The sequence below is a fragment of the Chlorocebus sabaeus genome, chromosome 10, assembly GCF_047675955.1.
Source record: "Chlorocebus sabaeus isolate Y175 chromosome 10, mChlSab1.0.hap1, whole genome shotgun sequence".
Lineage (NCBI taxonomy): Eukaryota > Metazoa > Chordata > Mammalia > Primates > Cercopithecidae > Chlorocebus > Chlorocebus sabaeus.
Window position 1 is genome coordinate 84,204,908 of NC_132913.1, and position 19,129 is coordinate 84,224,036.

The window sequence follows — 19,129 nt, forward strand, 5'->3', positions numbered from 1 at the left end:
CTTAGCAATGACTGGGAAGAAGGTGTATTAGTAAGATGTTTCAGCCTCAAAGGACACTGTGATAGACCAGGATGGCGAGTAGCTTCCAAAAATGGCTCCTAGTGATTGCTGTTCCTGCTGCTCACACCCTTGGGGGATCCCTTGCCCTTGAGTATAGATTGGACTTAGTAATTTGCTTCTCATGAATAGAATATGAGAAAAATGATGAAATATCACTTCTGAAATGCAGTTGCAAAAATCTGTGACTCTGTCTTGCTCTTTGTCTTCCTGGCTTTTGTCAGCATGCTAGCCCACCAGGCAAGCTGCCATGTTGTGAGCGTCCCTACGGGAAGGCCCATCTGGCAAGGAACGGAGGGCAGCCAACAACCATCAAGGAACTGAGGCCCTCAGTGTAACAACCCACGAGAAGAATCCTGCCAACAACCATATGAGTCAACTTAGAAACGGATCGTTCCCGGGCTAACACCGTGATTACAGGCTGTGAGAGACCCTGGAACAGAAGACCCAGCTAAACTAGGGCTGACTCATAGAAACTGTGAGTTAGGAAACATTTGTTGTTTTAAGCCACTAAGTTTTGGGGTAATTTGTTACACAGCAATAGATAACTAATATACCCAGTCTGCTCTAAACAACAGGAAGCACTCACTTGTGGTGTGACTCCTGCTTTACAGCCTTTAAGACTGAAAAGCACCCAGATTTGTGTATCTGAATAGGGAGGGAGGCAGGGCTGAGTACAAAACCTCCCTTAACATTTCTGGCAGAAAAAAACCAAAACATTATATGGCAAGATGGCATGGAAGAGAGAACATCTAGAGGCAGATGTTGTATCATCAGGTCACTATCTTCAAAAATTCAAGTTGTATAACTTCTCTAGGATTCAGTTTCTTCCTGAAAGAGCTGGTGATGTGACTGGGCTGGACTGTAGTAACTGCTAACATTCTATAACACTTGATTTGAGGAACTCAGGCAGGCACCACCCCCAAATGTCTTTGTCAATAACTGGAAACTCCATCATTAGGAATTTGTTCCTTAGTGCTTCCAGGGACTGTCCCTGAAGTTACTACTCAAGATGAAAAATTTTGGATGCTGAGATAGATGGAGAAGGAAATTCTATGGATATCTTTAAGGATAGTGCAGAGATGGAGGTTCTTGCGTTGCTCTGAAGTCCCTGAAGGGTAATAGTGATAATACCAAAGATAGGCATGGTTGATTTCACAATTTTGAGGACCTAATAAACTTCCTTTTTGATATATGTGAACTATATAACTGATCATGTTCTCCTCTTACCTTGGCTGCAAGGAAGCTAAGAGCAAACTCAAGTTCAGTCATAGATACTGTTTTAAATTTTATGGTTCCTGTATCGGTTTGTATTCTTTTTCTCTGTTCTCATTTTTCTATTTGTAGTTTACCACATCTTTTGTCATAACCCAGCTTAAATCCTTTATGGACCATCCTGGGCAACATAGTGAGACCCCATCTCTATAAAAAAACAAAATTAGCTAGGCATGGTGGTGCACACCTGTCGTCCCAGCTACTTGGGAGGCTGAGGTAGGAGGATTACTTCAGCCCAGAAGGTCGAGGCTGCAGTGAGCTGAGATCTCACCACTGCCCATCAGCCTGGACAACAAAGCAGAAACAAAACAAAATAAAACAAAACAAAAGAAAATCCTTTATGGAAAAAAGTTGGAAGCATAAATACATATAATAAACACAAGCATGTATGTTTGAATTTTTTCTCTAATTGTGATAATACAAACATAAATTGTGAATCTGGAGATACACTTTTATCTTGATTAGTTCCCAAATTTAAAGTTAGTTTGGCTTGGGGGAGTGCAAAGATTTAAATTAGCATAATTTAGAAAAAGCATAAATTGAAAAATTAAAATACAAATCGCAACAATATGTGTACCGTTTTTATTTGTAAAAATAACCATCTGAATGCATTTCCATAGTATATTACAGTTAAGTACTTCATTATGTTATTAGAGCATTCAGTAGTTGCAAAAGTATTAAACTGTGCTTGAGAAGATTCAGATTGGTTCAAAGTCATTCACTGAACTAAAAGTCATTTTCCCCATTTTTACAGTCATGACATTTACCAGTCATTCAACTCCAATTTACATAAGAAAACATTATAGACAAAATCCCACTGAAATCATCAAACAATATTTTATGCTGTTACAAATATGTTATGCAAAATATAACACTGGCACCAGATTTGTATCATCGTGCTTTACAAAGATATATTGCACATGCTAGAGCATAAAATATGTAGACAAAACTACCAAATAAAAGATATTTGCATTGAATTTTTAGATCACATAAGAAACGCATAGAATTACATTTTATACAAACACTCAGATTGTCACTATCTTAAAATGCTTTTCCCCTATAATACTGACCTATGGTTTACAGTTTTGTAAGAAGAAAGCATTTTAGCACTGCAAAATCAAACAATTCCTATAGAAAACTTTAGCATTTTCATATTCATTTCAATGCAAGTACAAGGGGAAATAGGAAAAAAGACACTTTATACATTCAAAGAAAGGTTGAAATGAAAACTCACTGGTATCATATTGCTCTGATAACACTCAAATGAAAAAATACAAAACATTCCACAGAACATTTCCAGAATATACAAATATAAAAAGGCACTCTAACTTCATATTACAAGACAGAAAAAGGGATGAGTTTTTCAACCAACACAACATATAAGCACACCAAGTTGCTCAACAGTACAAAGAATAACTAGTGCAGCAAATCCATTTGATGTTCTTGTTCTAATTTAATAACAAAATGATAAACCAAGCAGTGTTTACTGCCTAAAGTACCAAAACATACTATGGTGCCCTTTTAGTAGTGATAAATAGAAATACCCTGAGCTATTTACTGTAGAATCATAGCAGATTTTAGGCAATTTGGAGATAGTAATGTATTTACCAAAGACAGGCAGACACTGGCAAATAAGTAAGTGCAATGAAACATGGTCCTTGTGGCTGTGGTTAAAATACAGTCTAAAAATAACACACTTCAGTAAAAGCACTAAGCAACTAAGACTCAGTTAAAAACACATTTTTTTCCCCTTAGAAAGCTATGGTGCAAACATAATTTTATTTCTAAGGGATGTAATTAAAATACAGAAATGATAGTTTTTAAAGTCATTTCTTTAAAAAAAATTTAGTCTTGGGGTATGGGAGAAAGAGAAAGAGGGGGAGAGAGAGAGAGAGATATCAGTTGATGTAATGAACAGTTCACTGTGAGCATGATTTCATTTCGTTCCTTTGTCCTCCTTCTATGAGTAAGAGAGTGGGGAAAAGTCAAAACGCAGCTCCATGGAGATAATGTCTCATGGTGAGTCACTGCTTGGCTGAAATGATTCTTGTACTCTCTGCTACACGACAGGAAAAATGTTAACGCTGCTTTGCCATTAAAGCAAGCATTTCATTTCCTGCTTGAAATGCCAACTGAGCAAGATTTCCATTCACTTCTAGAAAAAGACACCGCAGTATATTGTGCTTCTTCAACACTGAATCTCTCTTAATTTTCAGTGTTTTGGTAAAGAGAAGGTCATTATTGCTCATTAGCAATTTATCTGCTTTTTAAAAATTCATCTTCTCTAAACAAACGAAAAGGACAGAAGGTGGGAAGCACAACGCCAAGAATTCAAAAAACAGTGGTGGTGGTGTGGGAAATTTTCAGGGAAATTAATACCAGTTCAATCAGTCCTCTGAACAAGCTCTCATTTGTGAAGAACCCAACAGGAGTTTTAATCAAATCCAGGATATGAAGAATAAGATTAAAGTTTTACAGTTAGATGAAAAATATAATACAATTATCTGTCTTTGATCCAGATATGATAGAACATTATTTTTAAAATATCTCACATACACTATAAAATACAATTTCCAGGGTGGAAATGGAACTCATTATAAAATGTCAGAGAGTACTTCTCCAATTCGACACATTTCTTTTCTGTCTCGTCCTCAAGTAGAAAATAGCACTTGAGCTGGTGATTTTTATTTCTCCTTTTGGCACATGTGCCCACATACTGCCATCATTTCCCATCAGGTTACTGAGACTATGTGAGCTTTTCAGTGTACTTAGGGTAATTTCTAGATATTTCTTTGGGCTGCCTTTGTGTATATGATCCACTACACATTTGAGTTTTCATCTCGCAGAAGAGCATCCAGACGGCAATGTCTTCTAAGCTCTAAGCTTTACGGACTGTGGCTGAGCAACAGAAGATGTGTAGCCCTCTCTAACCAGCGCGGAAGAACCTGAGGGTCAGCTGGAAACCCTAGCAGTGGAAATGCTGGGTGTGGCCCTTGGGCTTTTGGCTAGCCCAGGGTCAAGTGTGTTTTTTCACTGTTTTTGTTATTCTAAATAAGATACATAGCAATTAAAATAGAGAACAAATAATGGATGGTTCCTCACTAATTGCTTCATTTCAAATAAATATAAACACATTTACATCCAAAGTATATGGTCATTTTCTCTAGTTTGGCAAAAAAAAAAAAAAAAAAAAAAAAAACCTGGTCAACACATCATCAGCTACAAATGTTAAGTGGTCAACTAGAAATCTGTGTCATAAGAAATATAAAATACAACAAAGACTGGTACACAAAAAGATTACATTTTAACTCCATAAAAAAGCTACTTCAGTTCTCACTTGCATTTTGAAGGAAAAAAATGTGTATCTTCCATTTTAAACTGAAGCATTTTGGTCCTCATGTGTAGCTGGCTGATGAACTACACACGCACACACATATACACACATAAGTTTTAAAGAGTCTCATTCTTCTTTTTGTACAGCGGTTCCAGGTGTGGAACGGGGTCCATTTGACCTAGAAGCTTTGGCAGAGGGAGCAGACACAGTATTCACTATGTTGATTTCATCATCAAGCAACTGGCAATCGGCTTTACTTGCTAAATCACCCACTTCTACTTTCTGCTTTCACTTTTTTTGTTCCTTTTTGCAGTCACACTTTTCACTCACTTGGCATGGCCTTGACTTGGAAGTTCATTTTACTACTGATGAACAATGCTGATGATTCTCATGGTTTTTAAAAGTTAGTATTTTGATTTAAGAGTAAATTAACAAAGGGTAGTTTCATATTAATTTTGCATATTGTGTCAAAGTTTTGGTGCAATATAATTTTCACCTGAAATGTTATTAGATAAATTTGGGTTCAATCACTTAAGTGAAAATTAGTCACAGGCTTGTTATAGAGAACACTGTTAAAAAAAGCAAGTTCAATTTTTCAATTCATCTGGCAACTTTAACAGAGATCCTCAGAAAGAAGTTCTGGATATTTAAATGCTTACTATAGAGAGGATATAAATAGTTGGACTCTCTAAAAAGATTATTACAGGCATTATTTCTAAAGATGAACACCTTTACCTTTGGCTTCTAGTGAGGAAGTAAACATCAAAGTGAGAAGAGGTTTGAGGCATTTCCTATCTGCCTCTTCCCTTCCCTCCCAGGGGACATGAATGTCACACTGATATACTTCTGAGAATTCACTGCTAAATACATGAAAAGAAAAATTATTCATAGCGAACAGCTGCCTCTCTGTTGCATTATCCCCAAAGAACAGGAATTAAATACATCTTTTATTCTTTACTTAAAATGAGAGGTAGACTTTCATAGAAGTATCTTAAAGAAGATGTGAAACAAAACAAAACTGGGGCCATCTGTGTGAGTGTTCCACCCAACAGCCTCACTGCCTGCCCTCGATTAATTCCTTCTCTACTAGCTTCTGGAAGCCCAGGCCCCAAATAATACTTGAACACACATAAACCTGGAATTCAAGCTTCTTTCCTTTCCTCCAACACAGGTGATCAAAGGAAAGCTTCTACAGTCCAAAGTCAAAACGTTTCCGAATCAGAATCATTTTCATTGTACCCATCCTCCGAGCCTACGTTGTTACTGCACAGGCTAACCATGCTACCCAGATTGGAGAGGGTCGTCCTGCTCAAATTGTCTTTTTTTAAACAAACGAAGTTGACAGCCGTCATTGTACTGGAAGGAGAAAAAGGCATCATGGTAGCCAAAATGAGGGCCAGGCAGTCAGCCACGTCTTTGTTAGGAGCGCAAGCCAGGGCCGGGGTATGACCTGGGCGTAAATGCAGACAAGGCAGTGGTTAGTTCTGGGGAGTCTAGAGGAGGCACGAGCATTCCACAGTACATCTCAGATGACCTCACAGGCGGAGATGTATGTTGAGTTAGAAATCATGCCAGGTAAAAGGAGGAGTTACTTCTCACAAGTCATGCTAGGGGTGAGGCTAGACGGGGAGGGAGGGGAGACATTTTATGGAGGGCTTTTTATTTTTGTTTTCAGCTCATATGACTACGACAAGCACGATATTATCTAATGTTAGGCAGGATTCCAGCCTTCATTTAGTGAACACAAACATGAGGGGGTGGGTGTGGGACACAATTTCACAACAAATAGCAACAGGACAATCAGGAAGATGTTTCCGCCTGACAGCACACACACACCATGAGCCTCAGGCCTGGGCCTGAGAAGGACTCTCATTCTGAGAACAATGACTTTCTATTGTTAGGTAATTGTGTGTCCAATTAGAAAAGATATTGAAAATTAGATGACTGCAAAAGTGAGTAATGAAGTTTTGTCACTTTATATATGTTTCATAGAAAGTAGACACCAATAACTGGTTTTAGAAAAATGGAATCATTTCAGTAGATCAGACACAGGAAAGCACTGGTTGTTTGTGATTAAAAATTTACAATCATTTAGGAGAAATTTAACAAAAAAATTTTTTTTGATAGGGTTTCACTCTGTTGCCCAGGCTGGATTGTAGTGGCATGGGCCTTGATCTTACTACAGTCTTGTCTTTCGGACTCAAGCAATTCTCCCACCTCAGCCTCCCGAATAGCTGGGACTGTAGGTGTGTGCCACTACTCCCAGCTGATTTTTTTTTTTTTTTTTTTTACTATTTTTTATTTGAGTCGAGGTCTTGCTATGTTTCCCAGGCTGTTCTCAAACTCCTGGGGTCAAGCGATCCTCCCACTTTGGCTTCCCAAAGTCCTGGGATTACAGGCATGAGCCATCACACCTGGCCTAATGGAGTATTTAAAAATGGCCACTCACCAACCAAAGTCCCAAATCTAAAATGTAATGGATGTGAGAAAATTACTATGCTTGTCATAATTAGAACCATGTTATTCTCATTTAGACTCAATGGGTCCAGCCCTGATAAGAAAACTGTCTTAACTCATAATACAGGTTCTTTGGGGAAGTAGATTTAAGTCTTTGACTTATTATTTCCCTTATCCAACCTTTATTCTACTGGCCTGAAAAGGGTTAGCTGCCTTCTCGGCTGGTCAAAGTTTCCACTACACAGTGAATAGGGCATTTGCTCAGTAATTCAGAGGAACAGCTCACTAAAACTTCACGTTTGTTGTTTTGTTTATTATCACTCGACCTGCTCTCCCCACCCTGCTCTTTAGTACATCATTCATTTTTCTGGTATGAACACAAATAAGAATGAACAGGTAGTTTAACATTTCATTCCACAAAAGTCAGTGATGAGTAAAGGAATCGTGGTTGTACTGTTGTATAAAATTGCCCCAAACGTTCCCAGGCCTTTGGGATGCAGGTATGCACCAACCCAGGGCTCTTGTTCCTAAGGTCACTATCAGCTGAACAAACCTTCAGTGCAGCAGATTTACACCAGGAAAAGCAAAACTAATTTATTCTATTCTCTTTGACCATTTTGGAGAAAAACTGTGGGCCTCTGCAGGCCGACCCTAAGTCTACAGTGGCGTTAAGAGGGTGTGAGAAGGTGAGGCAGGAAAACCAAGGAGATGGAGTAAGAGGGAACTTTCTGCACTTCCTAGATGAGTCAGGTGGGGGACAGAGCAGGGTACATGCTAGGATAAATGGGGCTGGAAAATCAAAACTAATAAGAGTTAGCTACTGATGCCAGTATGGCTGCTTACTTCTGAGAAACAGGCATGAGCTGCTAATCCCAACACCTGTAACAAGCAGTTGATTGAGTTACATTAATACATTATAATACTTTAATTAAATGCCACATTTTAAAAATTACAGAATTCATAAATATCCAGAAGTTCCTTTTTTGCTCCCCAAGGTTAATAGGCGTTGTGCTTAAAATGGCAGCTTAGTGCAATTCTAGTAGCCATTCTTTTCAAAATGTCTTAGGAAGCAGAGTAGAAAGCTTCTGTTAAGAATTAGTTCATTAGGAAAGGAGCATTATGCAGATCAGGGGAAGCTTCAAGCCTAGACACTGATTAAGAAATTTTACTCTTGTTCCTCAAATTTCCATACTTGGAATATGAGTTCTGATCTGTACTTAAAGAAAAAAAAAGTTTGATCTCAGAATGAACTTAAATACAATAAAAAATCTAGGTTTTCATTTGAGCCCTTGAGCATGCACTAATGACATGTGTAATCCCTAACTCTTCAGCATGTGCAGTTAAAATTTTGAGTGTCAACCTGAAACTCTTTTAGTGTGTCTAAAATATTTTAACCACTGTGCTGAGGAGTTAGAGACCAGCTGCTGGCATTGCATGCAAAATGGACAGCACTGGGTGGGCTACAGGTAGACTATGTGATTTACAAAAAGACAGACAGGGCAAGTTATCCTTGCTTGATTTCTCACACACGGGACTTCCAAGGGGGACAGAATTCTTAACCGCTTTTTAAACTAGCACCTATCTTTCTCATTTTCCTCTGGCTTCGACTAGCTTATGGAAAGTACCTGCAGTCACTGTTGACTTTTTCCACTTACCATTTTCATCTACAGCAAGTACACAGGCCCCTTTGGCCAGCAACTCCTCAACTACCACCTTCAAGCCATTCCGTGCAGCAACGTGGAGGGGTCTAAAAAACACAAGACCAAGCATCAGTTGTGATACATACTTGGGTGAGAATGTGGAATTCTGGTTAGCCCATGTCCCTAAAAGGAAGTACTTAGACTCTGCAAATAGTACATGGATGTTTTTACTTAAGAAAAAAAAAAAATTGCTGCCCAGATCTTTTCCAGGTGCTAATGGTCCAACTGTTGTTGTATGTTTGGCCCAGATCTTGCTGCAGATATTACAAATATTCTGCATCTCAAACAATCTCAATGACAGTAAACAGGAAGACAGAGGAAGAACTCAAGCTTTGCTGTATTTTGCAGAAGGCCCTTTACTGCTTGATTTCTAACACAGCATTTGAATCACTGTTTCACAAAGTTCAACAATATGACTGGCATTAATGCCACCCATATATACGTATAATTTCAACCCTCCTTGTTACTACTAAATGCACACAGATGTTTTACTGAATTTATAATACCTTAAAGAATTATGTCAAACTCAGTATATTGTGCTTATATACTGCTTAAGAATCTTTTTTTTTTTTTTTGAGACAGGGTCTCACTCTGTCACCCAGGCTGGAGTGCAGTGGCATGATCACAGCTCACTGCAGCCTTGACCTTCTGCTGGGCTCAAGTGATTCTCCTGCCTCAGTCTCCTGAGTAGCTGGGACTACAGGTGCAAACCACCGTGGCTGGCTAATTTTTTTATTTTTTGTAGAGAAGGGGTTTTATCATGTTAGCCAGGCTGGTCTCAAACTGCTGGGCCCAAGTGATCTGCCTGTCTGAGCCTCCCAAAGTGCCAGGATTGCAGGCATGAGCCACCACACCCAATTTTTTGTTTTTGTTTTTGTTTGGAGACAGAGTCTTGATCTTGTTGCCCAGGCTGGAGTACAGTGGCGTGATCTCAGCTCAGTGCAACCTCTGCCTCCCAGGCTCAAGTGATTCTCCGGCCTCAGCCTCCCAAGTAGCTGAGATTATAGGCACCCGCCATTACGCCCAGCTAATTTTTTTGGTGGTGGTGTATTTTTTAGTAGAGATGGGGTTTCACCATGTTGGTCAGGCTGGTCATGAACTCCTGGCCTCAAGTAATCCACCTGCTTCGGCCTCCCAAAGTGCTGAGATTACAGGCATGAGCCACCACGCCCTGCTTAAGAATCTTAAATGAAAAAAATTCCTTTGCCTTTAAAACAAATGCATAAATAATTTCCTAAAGCAGAAAATGAAACAGCTTTTAGATCTTTCACACCAAGGGTTACACTGAATTATATTAAAATATAATCAAGACAAATAGCTTAGAAACTCTTCAAATATATTCTGGGAACCTGATTTGTAAAACTGTCATTTTCCAGTCAGAATACATAATGTTAATACATAATACAAATAGCTTCCCCAAATATGTCAGTCCATAAGATTTTTCTAACAGCCCACTAAATTTATAATATTACCCCAGAAATATCAGCAAAGAAAAACACAGACTTCACAAAATTCTATGAAGACATATCAAAAGAAGGATTCTAACTAAAACTGCCTAGCTTGGTCAGCACTTGTAGGTATGTGGCTGTCACCTTCATGCAGGGGAAGCCAGGTCTGCATCTTTCACCACTGTGCCCCCCAGAGCTAGTCTGGCACATAGCAGGCTCTTAATATTTATTGAATAAATGACTATGACCCTGGGTTCAAGTCCAACTTTAGCGGTTACACTTACGTCTGCAGTGCATTATTTTTTGCATTAATAAGGCTCTCGTCTTGTATCTTGTCAAGTATTAACAAGGCACATTTTTCATGACCCTAATAAAGAAAAAGAATGATAAAAAATACAGGACAGAGACACAGAAAAGTTACTGTGAAATTTCTTCATTATGATTTAAATTGAAAATGAATTTCCTCTGCCTAACAACATTCTATAGAGCTATTTTCTGAGTAATTTTTTTTTCTTCTCAATAGCAAAAGGGCTCCAGACACTCTAAGAGTCCTAATAGGGTCTATTAGAACTTAGTTAATATAAGTCTGATCTAAAATATTAATGCTGCTAAGATAAATTTTAAAATTAATCCCCAGAGAGGTAAAGCAGATGCTAGTTTAGCTAGGCCAGCTGGTAAGTAGGCAATAGAATTCGGAATATTGTCTGAATCCTACAACATTTAACATACATCAAAAGTCCCACCTCCTATTTCAAGACGTCAGTTACTACTTCAATTATCCATTTATCCTTGGAATTCCCATTACATCTATTATCTATTAATTGCCTTATATTGTGAAGAAACCCTATTTCAGGAAAACTCATTCTTTTCTTCCTCGACCAGTGGAAGATCTCTCTCTGTACCTTCTGAAAATAGATGGTTAATAATCTTTGAAAATCAACTGATGAGTCAGAGACCCTTTCACAATTCCAGGCCTGGTACCCTTTTAAGGGGTCATGGCTTCCTAAGCCCTTGCTGACGAACATGTGGCCTGCAGAGCAGTCACATTAGTATTACTGGGAGTTAGAACTGCTGAATCTCAAGCTCTGCCCCAGACCTAATAAATCAGAATCTATTTTTTCACAGATCTCCTAGGTGATTCATTTGCATGATAAAGTTTGAAAAGCATTGTACTTATATTCACCAAAATACTATACCTTGAAATAAACTTCATAAAGCTGAGCACTTTTTGTGGTTCCCATGGGCTTCCCAGAGCATGAAGTGAGAAAATGCAAGCAATGAAAGGAATGTCTGAGACTTCTGGTACCATATAGGTAACACTGATAATATTTTAACTACACTGAAATAAATCACCGCCATGGGTGCTAACTGGCGTCATACTATAATGCCTTATATGGGAGACCATTAAATATAATTTTAGAAATGTCCATGGAAGTTTCATTCTGATGCACTGCTGTTGGAGGGTAAACTGTTGTGACCTCATAAGAGGGCAAGTTGGTCTAAAAATATTTATATCTGGCAGGGTGCGGTGGCTTACGCCTGTAATCCTAGCACTTTGGGGTGCCAAGACGGGCAGATCATGAGGTCAGGAGTTTGAGACCAGCCTGGCCAGCATGATGAAACTCCATCTCTCACAAAAAATACAAAAATTAGCCGGGCATGGTGGCGCGTGCCTATAGTCCCAGCTACTCGGGCAGCTGAGGCAGGAGAATCGCTTGAACTTGGGAGGTGGAGGTTGCAGTGGGCCAAGATGGCACCACTGCACTCCAGTCTGGGCAACAGAGTAAGACTCCATCTCAAAAAAAAAAAAAAAAGGTATATCCTTAGACTCAATAATTCTACACTTAGGAATTTATCTTAAAGTAATGAGTAAGGTTGTTTATAAAAGATTCCTCTGCAATAAGCATTATTTATATAGGTTGAGCATACCAAATTCAAAAATCTGACACAAAAAATGCTACAAAATCCAAAACTTTTTGAATATTGACATAACACTAAGATTTCTGGATTTGGGATAATCAACAGGTATAATACAAATATTCCAAAATCCAAAAAATTCCTAAATCTAAAACACTTCTAGTCTCTGACATTTCAGGTAAGAGATACTGCACTTGTACTAGCATATAATTGAAAACAAGCTATTTGTCTAATAATAGGAAATGGGTTGAATAAAAGATGGCCCATTCCTAAGCTGAAATACTACAAATCTTCTAAAATACCATAAAACATGATATTTAAAAGATATTAATATTATACGATTCAGCAATAAAACCAAATTTTGTAAAATCATATGTATGACATAAAAAATAAATTATATATATATGTAATTTTACATAATTTATCTTTTCTTTTTTTTTTGAGATGGAGTTTCACTCTTGTTGCCCAGTCTGGAGTGCAATGCCGCAATCTTGGCTCACCGCAACCTCTGCCTCTCGGGTTCAAACGATTCTCCTGGCTCAGCCTCCTGAGTAGCTGGGATTACAGGCATGCACCACCATGCCCAGCTAATTTTGTATTTTTAGTAGAGACAGGGGTTCTCCATTATGGTCAGGCTGGTCTCGAACTCCCAACCTCAGGTGATCCACCTGCCTCGGCCTCCCAAAGTGTTGGGATTACAGGCATAAGTCACTGTGCCCGGCCTAAAATTTATCTTTTATGGAAGAAGGAATCTTGAGCAACATGTGAACATACCACTATTTGAAAACAAAAAAACAAAAAAACATTTTTTTTGCATTGAACTATACACCAGAAAAAAGGGGAGAGGGTAGAAATACACATAGGTCTGTTTATTTGCTTCACATTAGTGTATTTTTTGGCTGTGTTACTACAATGTCTTCAAATGGAACAAAATGAAAACAAGTAAAACTGCTTATACTTTGCAAGCCACCTAACTAAGGTCCTAACTTTTATGTGGGTACCAAAATGTGGTACAACAACCGGAGAGACAGATACAATGGCAGCATCAAGACAGACAGACTACAGCAAGAATGCAAGTGGCAGATGCCATGAAAAGCATGTTCTCATCATTTGTGTTGATGAAGATATGCTTCTTCATCAACACGAATGGGTTATTGGGTCTGTCCTTTCCTTCTCACCCTTCAATTCCACTTTCAGTTGACAAGACCCTGGGAAGATGTACATTCTTAATTAAGAGCCATGTTACACAGTTCTGCAGTAGAATTTCAGTGGTGTTATTACTGTTATTATTACAACATGAAGTAATAATATTTTAAATTCAATTACATACTTTACTACAAGCCAAATGTAAGGGTGTATTCAAGTCCTTATCCTTTACAGTCAGATCAGCCTGGGCACTGTTCACCAAAATATCTGTAGAAAAAGCCCAAAAGAGGGTTAGATGCTGATCACATGCATTTTGAAGAAGTCACTACAAACACAATAACATATTTAAATTAGTACAGTTCACATAATCATATTTAGTTTTTAAAGAAAAAAGGGAGTAATTTATTTTCATATTTGTGCTATCCAAGGTTAATAGGCACAATTTTAACTGCTTTTACAGTTCATTATTTCCAGTTAAAATGATTCTGTTGTCATACTTGGTTTCTAAATGTTGAGAATTTCATTGCAGAAGGGCTGGCTCTTTGACAAGGTCCACCAAGAATCAAAATCAAGAAACTGAAGACGCTTGAGCAGGTAGAATCAGGTGACCTAAGTAAAACTGCTAATGGCCTTTTTCCATATGTATATACTATGAGAACAACTGATTTCTTGATTTGATATTATTTTGGTTTTTGGATGGGCATAAGGGCAAAGTCCATACAACAAGCACATACCCACAGCGCCTGCCTGCCCGTTCTCAGCAGCCATCATCAGTGCTGTTTTCCCTGAATTGTCTACTGCGTTCACTGGAGCACTGTGACTCAGAAGAAGCTGCAAGCACTCCACATGATCAGCAAACGCTGCCGCATGAAGGGGTGTCCTAAAGATTTAAAACAAGTATCACTTGAGTTTCCTTTAAACTTCATTCTCATTAGTTACTGCCCAAGAAACATGTACATGGTGTTGTCTTAAGGATTTAAAACTTCTCAGTTTATAGACATAGTGATCAGGCCCCCTCCCTCTAAAGGTCATCCAGGGTAGACACTGAAGTATCACGTATGAGACTGGAAACTCCTAGATGTGGGAGTGGGGTGTGTGTTGGCCCTGATAATGAAATTAGCGTCTTTACTGACTCTTTAACCTTAAGTTCCAGTGAGTCTATTTTTATCTTTGAGATAGATACTTTCAAAATTAATGCTTAAGTCTGTAGGTAATTGGCAGATTAAATAAAAATTTTAAAAGTCCATCACATCATCTATTGTGGTTGCTTAATTTCTTTTAAAGGATAATTTGGCATTATTTATCAAAATTAAAAAATATCAACCCTTTAACCAATAAATCCAATTCTAGGTTTTTATCTCTCAGATACACTTGGTTATGTGTACAGACACATGTTTTATTTATTTATTTATTTATTTATTTATTTATTTATTTATCTATTTTTGAGACAGAGTCTCACTCTGTCGCCCAGGCTGGAGTGCAGTGGCACAATCTCAGTTCACTGCAACCTCTGCTTCCCGGGTTCAAGTGATTCTCCTGCCTCAGCCTCCTGAGTAGCTGGGACTACAGGCATGTGCCACCATGCCTGGCTAATTTTTTGTATTTTTAGTAGAGACGGGGTTTCACCATGTTAACCAAGATGGTCTCTATCTCCTGACCTTGTGATCCACCCACTTCGACCTCCCAAAGTGCTGGGATGACAGGAGTGAGCCACGGTGCCTGGCCCAGATACATATATGAGAATGTTCACCACATCACACTTTGAAACAGCAAAATATTGGAAACGACCTAAATATTCTTCAATGGAGGGCAGGATGAGCAAATTATAGCATAGCCATTCAATGAAATAATACGCAGCTTTAAAAAGAACTGGTATGGAAGGATCTCCAAGATATACTAAAAGTAGAGCATTGTTACAGAATGCTACCATGTACAAAAAGAATATATGGATATATACAAACATATGTATATATGTTTGTAGATATGCATAAAAAATATTTAGGAGAACATAAAATTTGTAAATAACAGTGTATAGTAGCTTTCTCTGTGGAAGAAGCTAGGGATTCCAGGCTTAGAGGGAAATTTCTTTTAATTATACACCCTCTGTAATATTAAAAACCATGCTTATCCATTATTCTTTCAATTAAAAACATGTATGTTTGGCTACTCTGCAACTGCAAAGCAGAGGCTAAGATTCATCAAGATAAAAGGCATGCCGTTTTAGATTACTTACCTGCCTTTGTCATCTCTACAACTGACGATACTGGAATCTATGGCCCCAAGCAGCAATGATGCACAATTCCCATGATCATTGATTCTAAAATGAAAATGGGTTTTAATGTAACAATCTCACTCTTTTAAATTATATCACCTCCTAACCCATCTTCCTATGTACTGTATATTTGACAATCCGAAGCATTTTAAAAAAATCGAACGTAAATATTTATGGTATATGTTTCATTGGCATACACTTTGTAACCCCTAGCATTACTTCAGAACCTCTATATCCAGGTAGAAGTTTATTGCACTTATACAAGGCACCACGTTAGGCGTTTTGGAGATATCAAAGTGGAATAGACATGCTTCCTTCAGATTTAAAATCTTTCTGACCTTTGGGAGGCTGAGGCAGGCAGATCATGAGGTCAGGAGTTCGAAACCAGCCTGGCCAATATGGTGAAACCCAGTCCCTACTAAAACCACAAAAATTAGCCAGGAGTGGTGGCGCGCACCTGTAGTCCCAGCTGCTCGGGAGGCTGAGGCAGGAGAATTGCTTGAATCCGGGAGGTGGAGGTTGCAGTGAGCTGATATTGTGCCACTGCTCTCCAGCCTAGGCGACAGAGCAAGACTCCGTCTCAAAAAACAAAAAGCAATAAACAAAATAAAATCTTTCTGACTCTTTTTAACTTATACTTTCTTTATTGATCTACTTTATGCCTCCAATATCTTTCCAATTAAATGACTCAGTTTCATATAAAGGCCAGAGACAATGTAAAGACAAAGCGTCCTCAGGTCTTGGGCCCCTGGGCTAACCATGGAAGCCCAGTTGAACACAGACTCCCAGGCTGACTATGGAAGTCTGACTTAGATCCTCTGAACAATGGCTCACTATTGAGACTGGAGCAAAAATTAAATTTATCAGAAAAGGGCTTACAACATATGAAAGATAAAGAATTTCAATATATGAAAATTTGTCCTAGTGTGAAATGTCTTTCTAACCATCTGTAGGCATACTATTGTCAACGCTGACTTATTTTTAGAATTTGGCAGACAAATATGAGTTATACCTGAAGAGTTCTTCACATGGGTAACACACCTCTCACTTTACCCCTTCACGAGACTTCCCGAGGGTGGCATCTGTGCCACTTTGGAACTGTGGCACTCTATAAAAAGCTCCGGGAAAATCCTTAATATTTAGCTATCAGATCTACTCATCTTTAGCAGCAAAAATGGAATATTTCAGTCTTATCTGTAATCTAAAAGCTTTTTTTCCCTTCAAAGCAACTTTTCTATGTGGAGTTAAAATAATTAAAGCTACACCATTAACTCCCATCTTTTCTACTTACATTGCACAGTGCAGTGGAGTAAAGGGATTACCGATAAATTTACGAAAACATTTTTGCTCCAAAAGTACTTCTATACAGTTTTCATTACCTGCAAGAAATAAAAATAATTTAGGGAGTTTCCAAGAAAGAAATTTTGTTCAACCCAATCTGCTTTTTCATTAGGTATTGAGTTTTTGGTTTATGAATTTTCCTGAATGGGCTGAACATTCATTCTCCAAGAAATAAAATTAACAAAATGCCAAAATGTTATTAACTATGTTAACAGGTGTTCTGAGACTTAATGAACAAATAAAACGATGAAGGCCATATGGTCTGGTGAAGAGAGATAGAGAAGATGACTCATTTGCAAGCAGAATATATCCTGTTTTACTCTCAGCTCTTGAAAGATAGAGGCCTCACATAGGCGTGCTTCAATTTGTCCACATTTATAAGAGGAAATGTACCTTTCACCCATACAAATACTTCCACTTACAGTTAGGCATTCTAACGGACACATGAAACTGATTAGTAGAAAACAGTATTTGAGATAACGCATGTGAAAAGGTTTTGACTGTAAAATACTATATGTGTTTTAATTGACCCCAAGAACAGTTCTTGGCACATCACGGGTATTCACTAAGCACTATTCAAATAAGTAGATGAATGAATATGTGAGATTATTTTCAACAAAATGGTAGGTAGTTTCCAAATCAACTGAATTTGAGTTAAGTAAGGTCCTAGCTGTCAGCTTACTTGTTATGTGATCTGAGGCAATTTACTTGGGATCTCTGAGCCTCAGTTTCTCACATATTCAAAATTGGACAAGGAATACCTGCCCTACCTATGTCACAGGATGGTGAGAACTTTACTCAATAAAGAGCCTCAGTGTGGTTTGTGACGTTCTATACAATTGTAAGACAGATCTTGCCACATGGCATTGTCTCCCAGGAAGAAGGGTGATGGTTCCCCAGCCTGACTAAGTGTTTTCTCATTACAGACCTGGTTAAAACAAACAACAACAACAACAATAGTCTCTGTGGTTCTCAATCATAAGGTGGGAAGGCATTGCCATTTTGCTTTGGAACACAGATTGTCCTGAAACCTCTTCTCAGTTGAACTCAGTGCTAAGTTAGTGAAAGTTCCCTTATGATCTACCTCAGTATGATGTAGCTGGGACAATTTGAAATATTAAAATACAAATCAAACTTTTCTTATACCTAAAAAGAGAAAAGGCAATATTGCTTTTAGACAGATTAAAAAGCATATGAATTAATAAATATTAAAAAAATGGCAGTGGTCGGGCATGGTGGCTCATGCCTATAATCCCAGAACTTTGAGAGGTCGAGGCGGGTGGATTACTTCAGGTCAGGAGTTCAACACCAGCCTGGCTAATATGGTGAAACCCCATCTCTACTAACAATACCAAAAAAAAAAAAAAAAAAAAAAAAAAAAAAAGACCTGCCTGGTGGTGCCTGTCTGTAGTCTCAGATACTCGGGAGGCTAAGGCAGGAGAATCGCTTGAACCCAGGAAGCAAAGGTTGTGGTGAACCGAAATCACGCCACCAGCCTGGGTGACAGAGTAAGACTCTATATATCCCCGGGGAAAAAAAAAAAAAAAAGCTGGCAGCTTCAGGCAAGTTGTATAATTTAGCCTTCCAACTAACTACATGGAACCCGCATTCAAATAGTCTCAGACACCTCAACTCTTTCAAAGGATCTAGCTTAGGGTAGCATCCACACATAGCATTCCTTAAGTGGGGACTATATGAATCCCAGTTTAAGAGTCTGTGCAGGTTGGACTGGAGATGACTGAGCTCCTTTCAATATTTCAAAGTGCCTAGTAAAATGGAGTCTGGGAAGATGGGAGCTTGAAACTCAGTCCTGGACAAAGGCTGCACTGAAAGTGTGAACGGCTTAGGAGAAGACTGCTCCTCCTCCCCTGCCTGTACCTGGAGAGGCCTAGGAACACAGACACATCTCACCCTAAACGCTGAGGAGAGGATCTGGTTTGCATCAGGTTTGCGGCCCGCCATTTTAATCAGCACTCTCACTGCATCCTTCTCCTCTTGTAGGTTCTCCAGTGCCAGAGAGCTCTCACAGCTTGACCCAGATGGGGGTCACACATTAGTAGGTTAAAAAAAAATCACTATCCTCCAGTGGCAGGAAGGGAACAAAACCAAGTAGAGGAAATAGAAAATTTGGCTCTTACTCAGGCAGAATGAATGAAAAAAAGAGGACTGTGATGAAAACACA

The 19,129-nt window shown here is 38.6% G+C and overlaps 1 protein-coding gene across 6 annotated transcripts in view; it reads right to left on the reverse strand.

Annotated features, from left to right (window-relative positions):
* Nucleotides 1–1,900: 1,900 nt before the first annotated feature.
* ANKRD44 (ankyrin repeat domain 44) overlaps nt 1,901–19,129 on the reverse strand; it is a 316,236-nt gene continuing 299,007 nt past the window's right edge. For 3 of the 6 annotated variants that reach the window (XM_007965733.3, XM_007965737.3, XM_073019892.1), the window contains exons 22-28: nt 16,898–16,985; nt 15,568–15,651; nt 14,069–14,214; nt 13,519–13,601; nt 10,556–10,638; nt 8,779–8,870; nt 1,901–6,116 (exon numbers count right to left, since the gene is read on the reverse strand). In XM_007965733.3, coding sequence (XP_007963924.1) covers nt 5,869–6,116; nt 8,779–8,870; nt 10,556–10,638; nt 13,519–13,601; nt 14,069–14,214; nt 15,568–15,651; nt 16,898–16,985 — 824 coding nt within the window. In that variant the 3' untranslated portion in view covers nt 1,901–5,868. Of the gene's footprint in view, nt 6,117–8,778; nt 8,871–10,551; nt 10,639–13,518; nt 13,602–14,068; nt 14,215–15,567; nt 15,652–16,897; nt 16,986–19,129 lie in introns of those variants that run through there. The other 3 variants (XM_007965735.3, XM_007965736.3, XM_038001815.2) reach the window with 2 other exon arrangements.